We start from the raw sequence: 13,719 nt of genomic DNA, 5'->3' as shown, positions 1-13,719 counted from the left end.
AATTCTTCTTCTGGTGAGGTCCATTTGATATTTGGTGGGGCTTTGACTTGACTGTTGAGATGACTGTTCACAATATGATTTGTCTCTTGAGTCCTTGGTCATCTTCTTGGCTACTTGGATTGCATCATAAAGGGATTGAAGGTGAAGAACGAAAGTGAGGGCGAACCAATCAATTTAAGATCTTTAAGATATTAGAGTTATAGTGAACGTCTGATCAAGCTATTAGAGTTTCTAATCTTTTGGGTTGTGTGTTAAACAATTGTAATTCTTTACACTGTGAAGTTATACACTTGTGATCTTTCTTTGTGCTCTCTTTAAAAGTGTTATTTGTTTTCTTGAGAGTTCTTAATCTCAGGGGAGGATAAGAAAGTGTACCTTAAAGAGGTGAAAGTACTTGTTGTTACTTGAAGATGTTTTGAATACTTGTTGACCAAGTGTGTTGATGTTAGTGGAAATTCTTAAATAGTTGCTTAAAAAGACTGAATGTAGCTTGAGTTTGAGTGAACTAGAATAAATTACTATATGTTGATTTCTTATTACTCTTGTTGTTACTTATGCTTTTTTTTTCTTTATTTTATTCTTCTTACTAAATTATATGAACTACTAGACAATGTATTTTTATTTACAGTAAAAGGAGTTTAAGGTTTTATTCAAGTGGAGTCAACCAAAAAATCTTCTAATTACTATTATACTATTATGAAAATTGGATAATTGAAAAGTTTAATTTTAACAATATAACGTCATTACTATTATTCTCTTAGCACATTAATTGTTTAAAGATAATTCAAAAAAAATATTAAAATTATATAAAATTCTAATAATATTATTTAAATTTCTTAACAAGTATAAATTAGTTGTCAGTATTTTATAGTTTTGAAAAAAAATATCAAATAATGTTTAATGTTGGTATTGAACCTGTCATATGATGATTATGTGCTGTGTGGGAATATATAAATTTTAAATATTCAAATAAAATATAATAATTAGAAAAAAAAATACTTAAACAAATATATTTGGATTTTACTATTGAAAGAGATAATTTTTTCAAAATCAACACGGGCTAACAAGAAGTTCTACTTTTGAAATTTGTGTTCTACTTTTGGAATTTGTTCTTGGTTGAGGGATTGAGATGACAGTATCTACCGATGGAACAATTCAGTCTCCTACTTCAGTTACTTTCGTCCTCTGTCTTTTGATCGTTCGGGCTTCAACTCTCGATCGGGAAGACACTTTCAAAAGGTTCTCCGACACTCTTTTTGATATAAATGTTGTAATAATGATGTACCTTTGTATTGGTTGTAACATCTATTTATAGTATTTAATGAGTCCTTTTATTGTTTGACCTTGATTAAGGTGTGTCGCAATTAACATTAACATTACCTAATTTTTATATGACTTAATTACCTTTAATATATAATTTAATAAATACACTTAACGTTTAGTCGGTATCGAATATCGATACGTACTAAAATCATTCTGTCCTAAACAATACAAAATTCTATTGGTACAAAAAGTAAGTCAAATTTTTAATCATTTCCTAATTATTTAAGAAAATACAAATTCATACTGTATTCAATAAAATTGAAATCAAAAGAATAAAAATATTAACATAAACGTATGTATCCAATCATCCATTTTATGTGATAAAATAATAGTTTTGAAGTGAAAATAAGACGAAATTAGTAGTGAAAGTGGTTTTGGGTTTGATATTGGTACGCAGGGCTACACTACAAGACATTGTTGGGCCTTTTGTCACAGGCTGTAGTGCAAATGGTATAACAGCCGAAAACTACAATAAAATGGTTCCTATCTTTTAAAAAAAAATATCTCATAAAACATATAATTTAACTGTTTATCATATTTTAAAAATATATATAATATTACATATATAAATATAATTATTACATATTCTACTACGATTTCATCACAATTAAATCATCAAATTCACTAGTCCCATTTTGAAAACTATAATAAATTACAAAGTGACGAATCCCAAATGGTGGAGCTTGATAAAGAAACATTAGGGTGCCAAATTTCAAAACAAAAATACTAACTATTCTCTTAAAATTACTCACTGCCGCATTTACTAGTCTGAATGAATTGGCAGTTTTGACACATGGCCACTCATCAACAACCTTTGAATTGGTTGGGTCGTGAACATGATCCTTAATAATGTTTCCACCTACATGGTTGAATTTCTTTTGAACAAAATGCCTGTTCTAAAACATCCTAAAAAATCTTATGAACTATTTTGAAACACGAATCTAATGTTCCAAATGCTAAACCAAGTATGTAAGCGTCATACACAATGTTAAACATTCACTTCACATACCAAAAAAACAATATTTTTATTATATTTAACTTATTTTTTAATTTAAAATATGATTATAATTGAGTTTCAAGTGTAAGTTTAACAAAATCTTTTCCAAAGAATAATGGTATTATTTGGACCCATGCAGGAGAAAAAAAAAAAACCACAAAAAGAGAGTTACTTTGAGCAGCAGCGATAACTACGGTATAGGCTAGCAATGGGGAAAATGTATGGCATCCAAAGCCACACAAAGAAACAACACACAACACACAACACCCTTCCTTTCCTTTCCTTTCCTTTCATTTCCTTCCCGAATGCAAAACTCATTCTCAAACAAAATGCCATTTTTCCACTTCCCATGTTCCCTCTTCCGTCTGGCCCCACCACTTCCCTCTACTGCCCCACTTCCTCTCCTTCTGACATTAACACCACCAAGTACCTGCAACATCACAACCACTGACACCTCTTCTCAGATACCATAACATCACATAGCAGGTTTATTTTATTATATCTATGATATCTATGTATCAATGTTACATTGCAATGTGTTACATTACACACGTCTTTATGCCAATGCTTTACCTTGATAGGACAAATATCATGGTTGTCTTGTATGAAAAGTTGGTGAGCTAGAAAAGCAAAAATCAATGCTAAGCAGAGCAGAGACACCCACCCCTACTTTTCAAATCTTCTTTTGCATCACTAACTTCTTTACAGCATAAAGCTAAACCAAACGAGAGATCCCTCTGTTATATGCTTGTCCTTCTATTTCAACGTCTTATTATGGCTTTTGTAACCTCAGGTTCGGCCTTCAATGATGTTGCCACTCGTTTCTTTTTTCTTCCCTCTCTCTCTCTAGTAATTGCCACAGATGAAATCAGCGAATAAACAGCATAGGAATGATGGGGAGGTTGAATTATAGGAGAGGGGTTCATGAGTTTAGTGCAATCATAGGTCACCCATTTGTTACAAAAAATGGATTTGTCTTTTCCTCCCTTTTTGCTTTCGGTTAAAGAGAAAACAGACCCTTCTTCCTGATTGTACCCTCATGAGATTGAGGAAGCGTAAACGATGTTTTCCCTCTTGTTCCTCTCTTCGCAAAGTAAATTCACCATTGTTTTCTCATATCTCTCTATCTTAAGCTCCATGTTTGGAAATTCGCCTTAAGAAAAAATGTTTATGACGTTCAGTCTCCAGTGGAATTAAAGAATTATTATACCATTCAGAATCTGTCTCTTTTTAACTAACTGTGATGCAGTTAAACAAATAATCGTGTGGATGATTCACTTGCATTTCGATCTTGACACCGATGTAGTCTCAAGTGTTTTTGTGTTTGTCATATGCCATTTAGTTCAATAGTCTTTTGTCTAGTTGTTTCTTCTTCTCACTCTAGCTACTTCAACTCGAAGAATTTCCTATTAGTTTAAAAACCAAAACATGTTTCTTCCCTGAGTCATTGTTCTTAGCACTTTGAGATAGCCGGCTAAGATTCATTCATCTAAATAAATGAGGAATTTTTTCAATAGTTTCGGTTCATTGACATGTTGTTCATGTTCTCTTTATACCATCACTTTTTGCTTAAGGATGCTTTCAAAATTGAAATGCAGGTTGATGAGGATGAGATTTATTGGAGACACAGAAAGGAAGATGAAGAGTTGGAATGGACTCCTAATTCCACTCACTTAATATCTCAGTTGACTCAATGTTTTAGTGAGCAAATTTTTTTTCTCCATCTCTTTCTCTTTTTCTATACGTTTTTGCTTCTCTTCACAAATCAATATGTTAATTGATTGATGTTATGGGTCAATGAGAATGTGTAGGACTAGTGAACATTGTGAGAAACTTCACAGTTTCTGTAAAATACTTCAATTATCAGATTTTCATGTTTCCATAAGGACATTATCCTTGTAAATATGGTGATATAGCTGCCTAATTTCTATGAATAAGGATTAAGTTTTGATTTGGCAGTTTCATTTTGGGAGCATTCTTGATTTCAATCCTACATAGGAAGTTAAGTACCCTTTCCACTAATGATTAACCTAAAGTGAAGTGTGAGAACTGGATATATTGTGTAACCCTGCCTTTCAAGCAGTGTTTGCTTGGTTTGTTCTATCCAAGATTCACTTCTTAATTCTTAAGGACTTTCTTGTGAGGAATGCCTCTTCTGCATTCTGCTTTCTGAAATAGAAAATGAAGGCAGTGACCATTTTCAGAATGCATTGGAAGAACTTATATCAGTTATGAAATTCAGTATGTCAAAGTATGTAATGACTAACAACACTGCAACATGATGATTCTGTCTTGTGTCAGCATTACTAATCATTCAAATTTTTCTTCCATTTTGTTGCATGGATAGCTAATGCTATGGTTGGGTCACGATCATGGATAGGAGGACTCTTTAACCGCACAGGCACTAATAAGCGAAATGACAAATTTGTTGACTATCCTTTGAGTCCCGCAGAGGTAAAATGGAAGTTGATGATTTGTTGAATTTCCCTTGTCTTTTTCAGAGTGTTTTTCCTTCTCTTTGAGTCTTGTGTGTTTCAGATGGGGTGAGCTTAAATTGTTTCTATGATTATCTCAGGAGGAAAGACTTCAAAGGCTTCAAGAACGGCTGCAAGTGCCTTATGATGAGACTCGCCCCGACCATCAAGTACATCTGTTTTTGTGAACCGATTTTTCCTTTTTATTTCTCAATACTTCAGTAATTAAAGCTTCATTTCTGGTTCATGGAAAGACAGAACTGTATCATGAAGTTTAGGAAGGCTTTCAACTTTTGATTTGTAATGTCAGTACACGTTTACTAACAATATCATCACTTCCAACAGGAATCACTGAGAGCTTTGTGGCATTGTTCCTTTCCTAATGTATCTCTGGAAGGCCTAGTTTCTGACCAATGGAAAGATATGGGATGGCAAGGTCCTAATCCATCAACTGACTTTAGGTACACAGATACGGGAACATGACTACTTTTTTGAAATTATGGATTAGATACGTCTTGAATACGTTAACAAATAAATATAAATATGCAGATTTCTACCATGATCAAAGTTTAAAGTCCAAGTAAATAAGTAGGGTGAAAAGGAAACAAGGCCAACCAACTTCATATGTTTATGCTTTGGAGAAAATACATATAGTATTTGTCCATTATAACTAAGTTAAATCCCAACCCTGTCCTGAAGTATCTTGTATTTTTTCTAAAAATCTATGTATAATACTTCTAGGAAACCAGGCTTCATAGGTTAACAGAATGTATTATATGAAAGAACGTGCTGATAAGAGAGTGGATTCTTTCCTTAATTTTTAACAAGGATCCGAAACTAATTGATATGGTGACTTCAAAGTTTGTGATTAGTAATTGCATATCATATGAAAGCACTTGGTCATACACAGTTAAAGAGAATGCATTATGCTTAATCAGTCCGTTACGTCAAAATTTTCTATTCCAAGGTATTATATTATGTCTGATATCCTGATTTCCTCAGGGGATGTGGCTTCATTTCCCTTGAAAATCTACTGTTTTTCGCGAGGAAATATCCGGTATGCATTTGTGTCTCCTATTCAGCACACCTGAAAGAACTTCATCTGCCTTTATGTCCTCTCATTTTAGTTTCTTGATATCTATGTTGGCAGAAAAGACGAGTTATTACTAATTTTATGGAAATTCAAATGAAGGCATCTTTTCACAGGTTGTTACTGAAGAAAGATGGAAAGAGAGCAACCTGGGAGTACCCATTTGCTGTTGCTGGCATTAATATATCATATATGTTGATACAGATGTTGGATTTATGCTCAGGTTTGTGCACTATTTCGCAATGCTAGAAAGAGTAAAAAGGGTAGCCTAGTGAACCAGTACTCCACCACTTCACCCACTGGGGGAAAATACTAGAAAGTAGGGACACAATATGATGAGTCATAAAATGCATTGCATTTGGTCAACATTTCTTTTAACTTTATTCTTGATGTTGTAGTAATGATTTTGGTATTTGACCTTTTGGGGTTTGTAAATATTCCCCCTTGTCAGAAAGTGAGAAGGCAAAGGACATTTTCTAATAAAGTTTTCACCAAATGTTGTTTGTGTTTTTCAGAAAAGCCACGATGTCTTCCAGGCACGAATTTTGTCAAGTTATTAGGAGGTGTGGTTACATCTTAATCTGTTCTGTCAAATGGTGTGCATATATTTTCTTTTTTTGATGTTTTTACTCCTTCAATTGCTCATGATTCTCATTGCATTTTACTGCAGAGAATGAAGAAGCGTTCGATATTTTATACTGTATAGCGTTTGAGATGATGGATGCACAATGGCTGGCTATGCACGCTTCCTACATGGATTTTAATGTATGCTTTTTATTCTCCATATTTTCTGCATCTTCTCCAGTCCTTCATGCTTTTCCCTCCTAGGCCTCCAACATTTTCAGCAGTATAGAAAAGAAAAACAATATAAAATAGATTAAAGGAAAAATTATAGTCACTTCACCTAAGATATATTCAAACAATACTCACTGATCTTAGTTTAAATAGATATTCACCAATTTTATATATTAGATAAAGTGATACGTATACTACCACTTCACTATTTAACCTTTTGATTAAGTCACATACTCACCCTTTCTTTGGTACTATCCAAAGAAAGGGAGTGATATGCTTTTTTTAAAACTAGTGGGTGTGGGATGTTTGCCTGTGTTAAATTAAATGAGTTTTGAAGTTTTGAAATAGCATGAACTTTTATATGAAGGCCATTTTTTTACTGTAGATATGATCTAGGAAATTGGTTAAAGTCCACAACTTATTTATTATGGTGACTTTTCCTTATAATAAGAGAACTGCTATATCCTGTTATGGAACAGGGACACTAAAACTTCTCTAAGAACTAAGAGAACAAGTTTTGGAGAGAACTGTTGAGTGTATTAATGATTAGTAAACCAAAATTGTAACTAGGGGAAAGTGAGGACTCTTCAATTGAAGTTGGTATACAGAAACTTCCTTCCATATATTTTTACTTTTTTCCAGAAACTGCTTTGTAATGATTATCTGACACACTAGTATATTGTTTGGTCTTTTCAACTTTTGAAATGCATTGACACTGCCCATGGCTTTAGGATGTTCTACAAGCAACACGAAATCAATTGGAGAGAGAGCTTTCCTTAGAAGACATCAACAAAATTCAAGATCTGCCTGCTTACAATCTGTTGTAACAATAGATTAATTCTTCCTCTTCTGTCCATAAGCAAAAAAATTCAAGTGCCACAATTTTGTAAGTATTGCAGACAATGTCTAGGACTTTGCTTCTCTTCTGAATCAATTTGCAAGAGTCACCTGCTGAATAAATGAGACAATGACTCATTGAAGGGGCGTTTTGAGAAGTATAAAATTGTAGTTGTTGTGGAGTTCCTTAATCCTTAGGGGAATGGAAAACAGATGAACTGTGAGAAATCATCTCATCAAACAGCCCTTAAGAAAATTGAATTCAAAATCTTGAAGATAGAATATTGATGAGGTTAGAAGGGGCTAGCATTTGTAATACAGAGGTTAATTCACTGAACTGAAAAAAGGTTACATTGATTAATTTGGTTTGATTGTGAGGTATTTTAACAAATTGTTGCTGCCTAGTCCAACTAGTTAAGAATTGTTAAAATGATTAGTTTAACTACTTTAGCAATTAATTAATTTACTTTATCTTTATGTTACCAGTTCTATTATTTGAACATTCAAAACTATCACATATTTATATTTTTTTACCAATTAGACTTTTAAATAAATTTTCAAAGATCAGTTTATGTTTAAAATAAATTAGGGTCAAGCCTCAGATTAGGCTTTTACAAAAAGATATCAAGCCACAAGCAAATCATGCATGTTCATGCTTCCATTACTGCAGCAAAAGTTTGAGTTGGAGACATTTAGTTCCAGATCTAATAAAATAATCCTGATGTTTAATATTCCGTAATACAGAAATAAGAAATTTCTAATTTCAATTCTAATATTATTTTTTATCTGAATTGTATCTTTTTTTTATTCTCTTCCATTAAAACTCGTTCTCTTTCACCAAATACACTGAATTGATTCCTTCAAAAAATTGATTCCTAACTTAAATTTGAAAAGGTTAACCAATTCAATTCTAAAAGTTGACAACTATCAATGATGTGGTTATGAATTTGACCGTCTTAATCACTAAAACAGTTAATAACAATAGAAGTCAATAATCAAATTATTAAATTTAAGTATTAGAAACTAATCTAATACTTCTACAATTTGAAGATCATCTGAAATTTTCTTCCTCCTTTCCCTATCTTTTTCTGAAGTTTTTGCTGTCTTTTCTGAATTTCATTGCTACAAGAGACAATTGTATGGTTTTAAAAACTCTGACGGACAATGTTTCTATATATACATGTGAACAGAGTCAATACATAGTGAAACTGACACGGATGAATTTTAAGTCCAACTTACCGTTGTTAATTATACATTGACCTTCTGATTTGTACTTCTGCTATTGCAGATGCCATTAATTATAATATTGTTTCGTTGTTCCATTTCTCTCTGATAATCCTTCAGCTAGCTCTCGTTATATATTATACAGTTTTGAAATGCTGCAATACTATAAAAGAAAGTGTAACAAAATTATAGGGTGGAGTATGAATTTAACATGATTGCTTCTACTTATCACACTTTCCAGCTAGTTTATTCATATTGCTTACGTAAGAATTCATTGACTTCATATATATTTAGAAGACATGCATACACTTGCCCATCAAACTTTTATCCCTAGAAGGAGTTTAGTTACTAGGAAATGTAAGTATAATTACTACTTGATCATAATTACTAAGCATGATGCACGAATGGTTTGTCAAAGGTCGCATACCATGCTGTTACATGCTTAAAATGAGTGAAGGACATTCGATACTCATGGGAAGAGATTGTTGTGGATTGGATTCACCAAAGAGAGTTCAACTTTTTTTTAAGTGACCTCATCAAACTCATCATGGCATGGCACAAGGAGAAGAAGATTGATTCTCCTTGGCTTTGTATATAAGCATTAAAAGCGCATATTCACATCCACCATTGAGGCCTATCCAAATCCATCATCCAGTGCTAGCTAGATATGTATAGTAGTGAGCCATTTTCAATCAGTGTATTTGTTCACATTCCCTCAATTTTGACGTCTTTAACATCACAGCTTAAACTGACAAAATGTGAGATTATATCTGCATCAATATGTGACACATATGAATCACATACACGGATAATGACAAGAATAGAATACGGATAGGGACTGTAATGGCAAGAGGAAGAAACAACACCGCAAAACTAGTTGGATATGCTCTATGTGTATTATTCCAATTCAGAAAATGGATACAAAGATACAAAAGGGAGTCACAACCCACACTCACTAACAGAATTCAGAAGAAGACAAGAAGGACAAATAAGGAGAGAATTCAGTACATAAAGATTTCATCCGATACCTCCTTTTTCCCACCTTCATCACCCTTAAATCATGTAGTCACCCCGTTAGACATTTTCTTTCTCTCACTTTTTACTCGTGTCCCTTCTTTTCTGATCTTGTGCCATGTATCTCATGCCTCCAACTGACTCAGATTCTTTCCCACCCTTAAATCATGTAGTCACCCCGTTAGACACTTTCTTTCTCTCACTTTTTACTCGTGTCCCTTCTTTTCTGATCTTGTGCCATGTGTCTCATGCCTCCAACTGACTCAGATTCTTTCCCTTTGCTGCTTGGTCCTTCAATAAACTTTTTCTTTATATTTGAGTGCCTTACAATTCCCCTTTCATTGAAACTAATCTTGTCTAAAATTTGGGTAATGCTTTTGTATCACTAGTACCTCTTCCCAAGTTGCTTCCATTTCCGACATACCTTCCCACTGAGCAATACCTTAGGTATCTACTGTCTATTTTTTATAATTACCCGACTTCCCATCACCTTTATTGGCTGAAGTACTAGACTCTTTTCATTAGTCAGCAGCGAAATAGGCATATAAGGTTGTGATGCAAAACCAAATCATCGACCACAAACTCAATGTCTTCTCTACTTATTGGCTTGTATCTTCATATGTAGCTGAGCTCTTTCTAGATTTTTCTTCAACTGATCCAGCAGAACATTTCTCTGTTGCAATAGATCCTTAATTGAAGGAGGATCCAAATCATCAACATTGTATATTCTCAATATAGGAGGGTCCCTACCATATACTGCATTAAAATGAGTCATCTCTAGACTGCTATGAAAAGCAATGTTACACCAATATTCTGCCCAAGTTAGCACCTTGGACCATTTCTTTGGATTATGAAACGTGAGGCATCGAAAATACATTTCTAAGCATTTGTTTAATACTTCAGACTGACCATCAGTTTGCGGATGGTAAACTGAAGACATCACCAAGGAAGTTCCCTGTAATTTGAATAAATACTTCCAAAATTGACTAGTGAATACTTTGTCTATGTCTGAAACTATAGACTTCAACATTCCATGAAATTTAACAATATTTTGCATAAACGCCTCGCCTACAATTCTACTATTATAACATGTTTTCAGTGCAGTAACGTGTCCATATAGATGGTTGTTGACAGATGGTCTGCCACCACCATTATTACAGTGAACCCAAATGAATTTGGCAATCCTTTAATGAAATCCATGGATCCATCTTCCCATATTTGAACTGGTATAGGTAAAGTGATAGCATTGCTTCATTTCGTTTGAATTTCTGTGGTGGATTGCGGAAGCTCAATGGAAGTGGCGGACAAGGATGACTCCAATGGAGCTATGGTTTCCTTGAAGGTGCATGATAGGTAGGGAAAATGATTGGTTGGACCATATGACTTGGAGAAAGGTGAAGAAGGAGATTAAAATGTCTATCCTAGAGAAGCAAGACAAGAGAGTGAGAAGGCTAGCGATCTTGGCAGCCAATTCACTCATTCATTAATCTTAGAAAAATGAGAGTCAAGCACCTCAATTTATAGGAGAGAGGGCTGAACATTTTGGAGTCAATATTTGAAAATTCAAAATAAAACTCTCAAATGAGAAGGTGTCATGTGGAGTCATGTTTTCCATGTTTAGCTCACACCTTCCATGCTAAATCCTCTCCACTCCTAGGCTACCATGTGGACGTTTATGGGCTCCTTGTCAAGCTAATTTACGTCCTCCAATATACCCTAGACGTTTTAGGTTACATTAGGCTTAAAGAAGCCCAACTGTTACCCCAACTAGTCACTTTTAACCCTAACTAGACCTATTTTATTATTGGCCCAAATACAAGCTAAAAAACCTATGCTACTTGACCCAAATATTTGGTCCAATTATTTTATGCTACTAGGACCAATACATGGCCCATGAAATCCTAAACAAATTTATACAATTTATTTAAGCTAAAACTTGACCCACAAATAATGTTGACTAGTCAGTAGAAACTTAGTCTTATGTTCTTCTTACCAAAGCTTTAGTTTATGTTTTGATGAGTTGGAGGTATTGATGGAAGAGGGCCCAAGCTCACCACACTATGAAAGCCAAGCTTCCAAGGCTAAGACCGTCTAGCTTATGAAGAGGAGCGTCTAGACTCAAAGAGGAGCGTCTAGCCTAAGATATGGAGCGTCTAGGCCATGATGGGGGAGTGGCTACATAAGGAGCATCTAGAAGGACCGTCTAGCTCACCACACATGGATCAAGCTACGGTTTGGGAAAGCCTTGTAATTGGTACATGAAGGCCCAATAGGGGTACTTAGTAGATAGGGTAGTGTAGAAAGCACATTTGAAGGAAACCTTCTAGAACTTGGCTAGGTGTGACCGGTCATGGCACATGGTCTAGCTTTGCATTTCATTTGGTTTACATTTCATTATGTATTAGCTTAGGATTTACGTCCCAAATAGCCTATAAATAGGGAGGCTATCTCATGTATTTTGCAAGTTTATTGTGAGTAAAGTTATGCTGCCAATTTGTGCTCAACTTTGCTTCTCCCTAGAATCCTAGGCTCTAAACTTCAATTCCTTCATTTTTTCCCTTGAGCTGGCCGAACCACTCAATACCCATACTTAACATGCACCTACAAGATCAACACCACTCTTAGGAGGATCTTGCTCACTCTCATTCATTGCTTCCGCCCCATACTCTACATTGATTCAAGAAGAACTTCATGAAAATGCCATCATTTGGTATCATGAGCTTTGGTTCTTCAAGATGAGTAGCTCCTTGTCTTTTAAATTTTAGTTCTTCTTTATTTCATATTGTCATTTACTTTCCTTACTTGTCTTGCTGTTTTTTACATTTTAATTTGTTCTTGGTGTGCTTTGTGGAAGATCCAACCGAAGCACTCTTGTTCATTTGATCTTGAACAAGTTCTTGTGCAATTTGTGATAGGATTCCATACACCTTTGTGTTGCTATTTTGTCTTAGGCTTTGAGTCTTTATTGCTTTCATTATTTTGCTTCATATTATGCTTTGAGTCTTTAATTTTCTGAATCTATACATGTTTTGTCAAGTCATGTTCATCCTTATTGTCAACAATTCATAGTAGTCCTTTTATTTGGCTTGATTGTTTCTTGATTTTGGGTCTCTTTATTTGCTTGAATCTGCTGTTCTTTGCTCCTTTGGTGCCTTTTTAATTTTTAGTTTGAGTTCATATTGTGTTTAGATCATACACAATTCTATTTCACAAATTTCCATTGTGTCTAAACTTTGGTATCTTGCTGTTTTTTGTTTCCAGTTTCAGATTCCCCTGTTTTCACCTTCTCTGTTTTGGCTGTTTTAACCCAGAAAAATATTTCCACCCATAGGAAAATTTTGATTCTCTGGAAAATGCAAGTTTAAAGTGTTATAGAAAGGACAAAAAAGAATTAGGTCAAAAGAAGCAACAGAAAAAAAATGATAAATCTTTTAAGATCAGAGTGCAAATCTGAAGCGCTCCAGCTGGCCTAACCGAACACCAATTTTGCAAAATTTATTAAAAAAAAATGGTGCATCCGTTTTGAGTGAATCCAAAGCCAGATTTTAGATAAGATCCTGAATATCTTGCATAACAAATTTCAGAGCCAAATTCCAAAAATACAGATCAGCATAAATCGGGGAACAAACACGTTTTCTGGCCCACAACATTTTCCAGTGGAGCTGTTTTTTTTATTTGGTCATCTAATCTAGTGCTTTTCTTTAGGAATTCTTTTGTGTGCCAACCTTTAATTGAGTACCTTTATTTGTTTGCTTTACTTAATTGACTCTCTTTCTAGTTGTCACAATCTAATTCCTTTTGGTGGTACTGTTTTTATTCAATTAAATTTGTTTCTTGCTTTTGTTCTTTGACCTCTAAATTTGGGTGCTGGAATTTAATTCTTCTTTGGTGCTTATGTGAATGGGAACTTGATTTGGTTAAGGTTTAGCCCTTTGCTAGGTGCTGGAAATTGGAGAATTAAAGGC

The 13,719-nt window shown here is 34.2% G+C and overlaps 1 protein-coding gene across 8 annotated transcripts; it reads left to right on the top strand.

Annotated features, from left to right (window-relative positions):
- The first annotated feature begins 2,541 nt into the window (after nucleotides 1–2,541).
- LOC137828580 (uncharacterized) lies at nucleotides 2,542–7,877 on the top strand. Of its 8 annotated transcripts, none has more exons than XM_068635267.1 (10): nucleotides 2,542–2,806; nucleotides 3,919–4,021; nucleotides 4,668–4,774; nucleotides 4,896–4,964; nucleotides 5,140–5,255; nucleotides 5,797–5,851; nucleotides 5,987–6,107; nucleotides 6,400–6,447; nucleotides 6,555–6,649; nucleotides 7,411–7,877. In XM_068635267.1, exons 3-10 carry the CDS (start codon nucleotides 4,676–4,678, stop codon nucleotides 7,504–7,506), a joined length of 699 nt encoding a protein of 232 aa, XP_068491368.1. In that variant the 5' UTR covers nucleotides 2,542–2,806; nucleotides 3,919–4,021; nucleotides 4,668–4,675; the 3' UTR covers nucleotides 7,507–7,877. The 8 variants fall into 8 exon arrangements, with proteins under 8 accessions (XP_068491368.1, XP_068491347.1, XP_068491362.1 ...); XM_068635246.1 differs by having other exon boundaries at nucleotides 2,547–2,806; nucleotides 5,945–6,107; XM_068635261.1 differs by lacking the exon at nucleotides 2,542–2,806 and adding an exon at nucleotides 2,852–3,113.
- The last annotated feature ends 5,842 nt before the right edge of the window (nucleotides 7,878–13,719 follow it).

This window comes from Phaseolus vulgaris, chromosome 11 (genome assembly GCF_000499845.2).
Source record: "Phaseolus vulgaris cultivar G19833 chromosome 11, P. vulgaris v2.0, whole genome shotgun sequence".
Taxonomy (NCBI): Eukaryota; Viridiplantae; Streptophyta; class Magnoliopsida; order Fabales; family Fabaceae; genus Phaseolus; species Phaseolus vulgaris.
The sequence above is the reverse complement of the archived record's forward strand: the minus strand, read 5'-3'. Positions and strand labels throughout refer to the sequence as shown.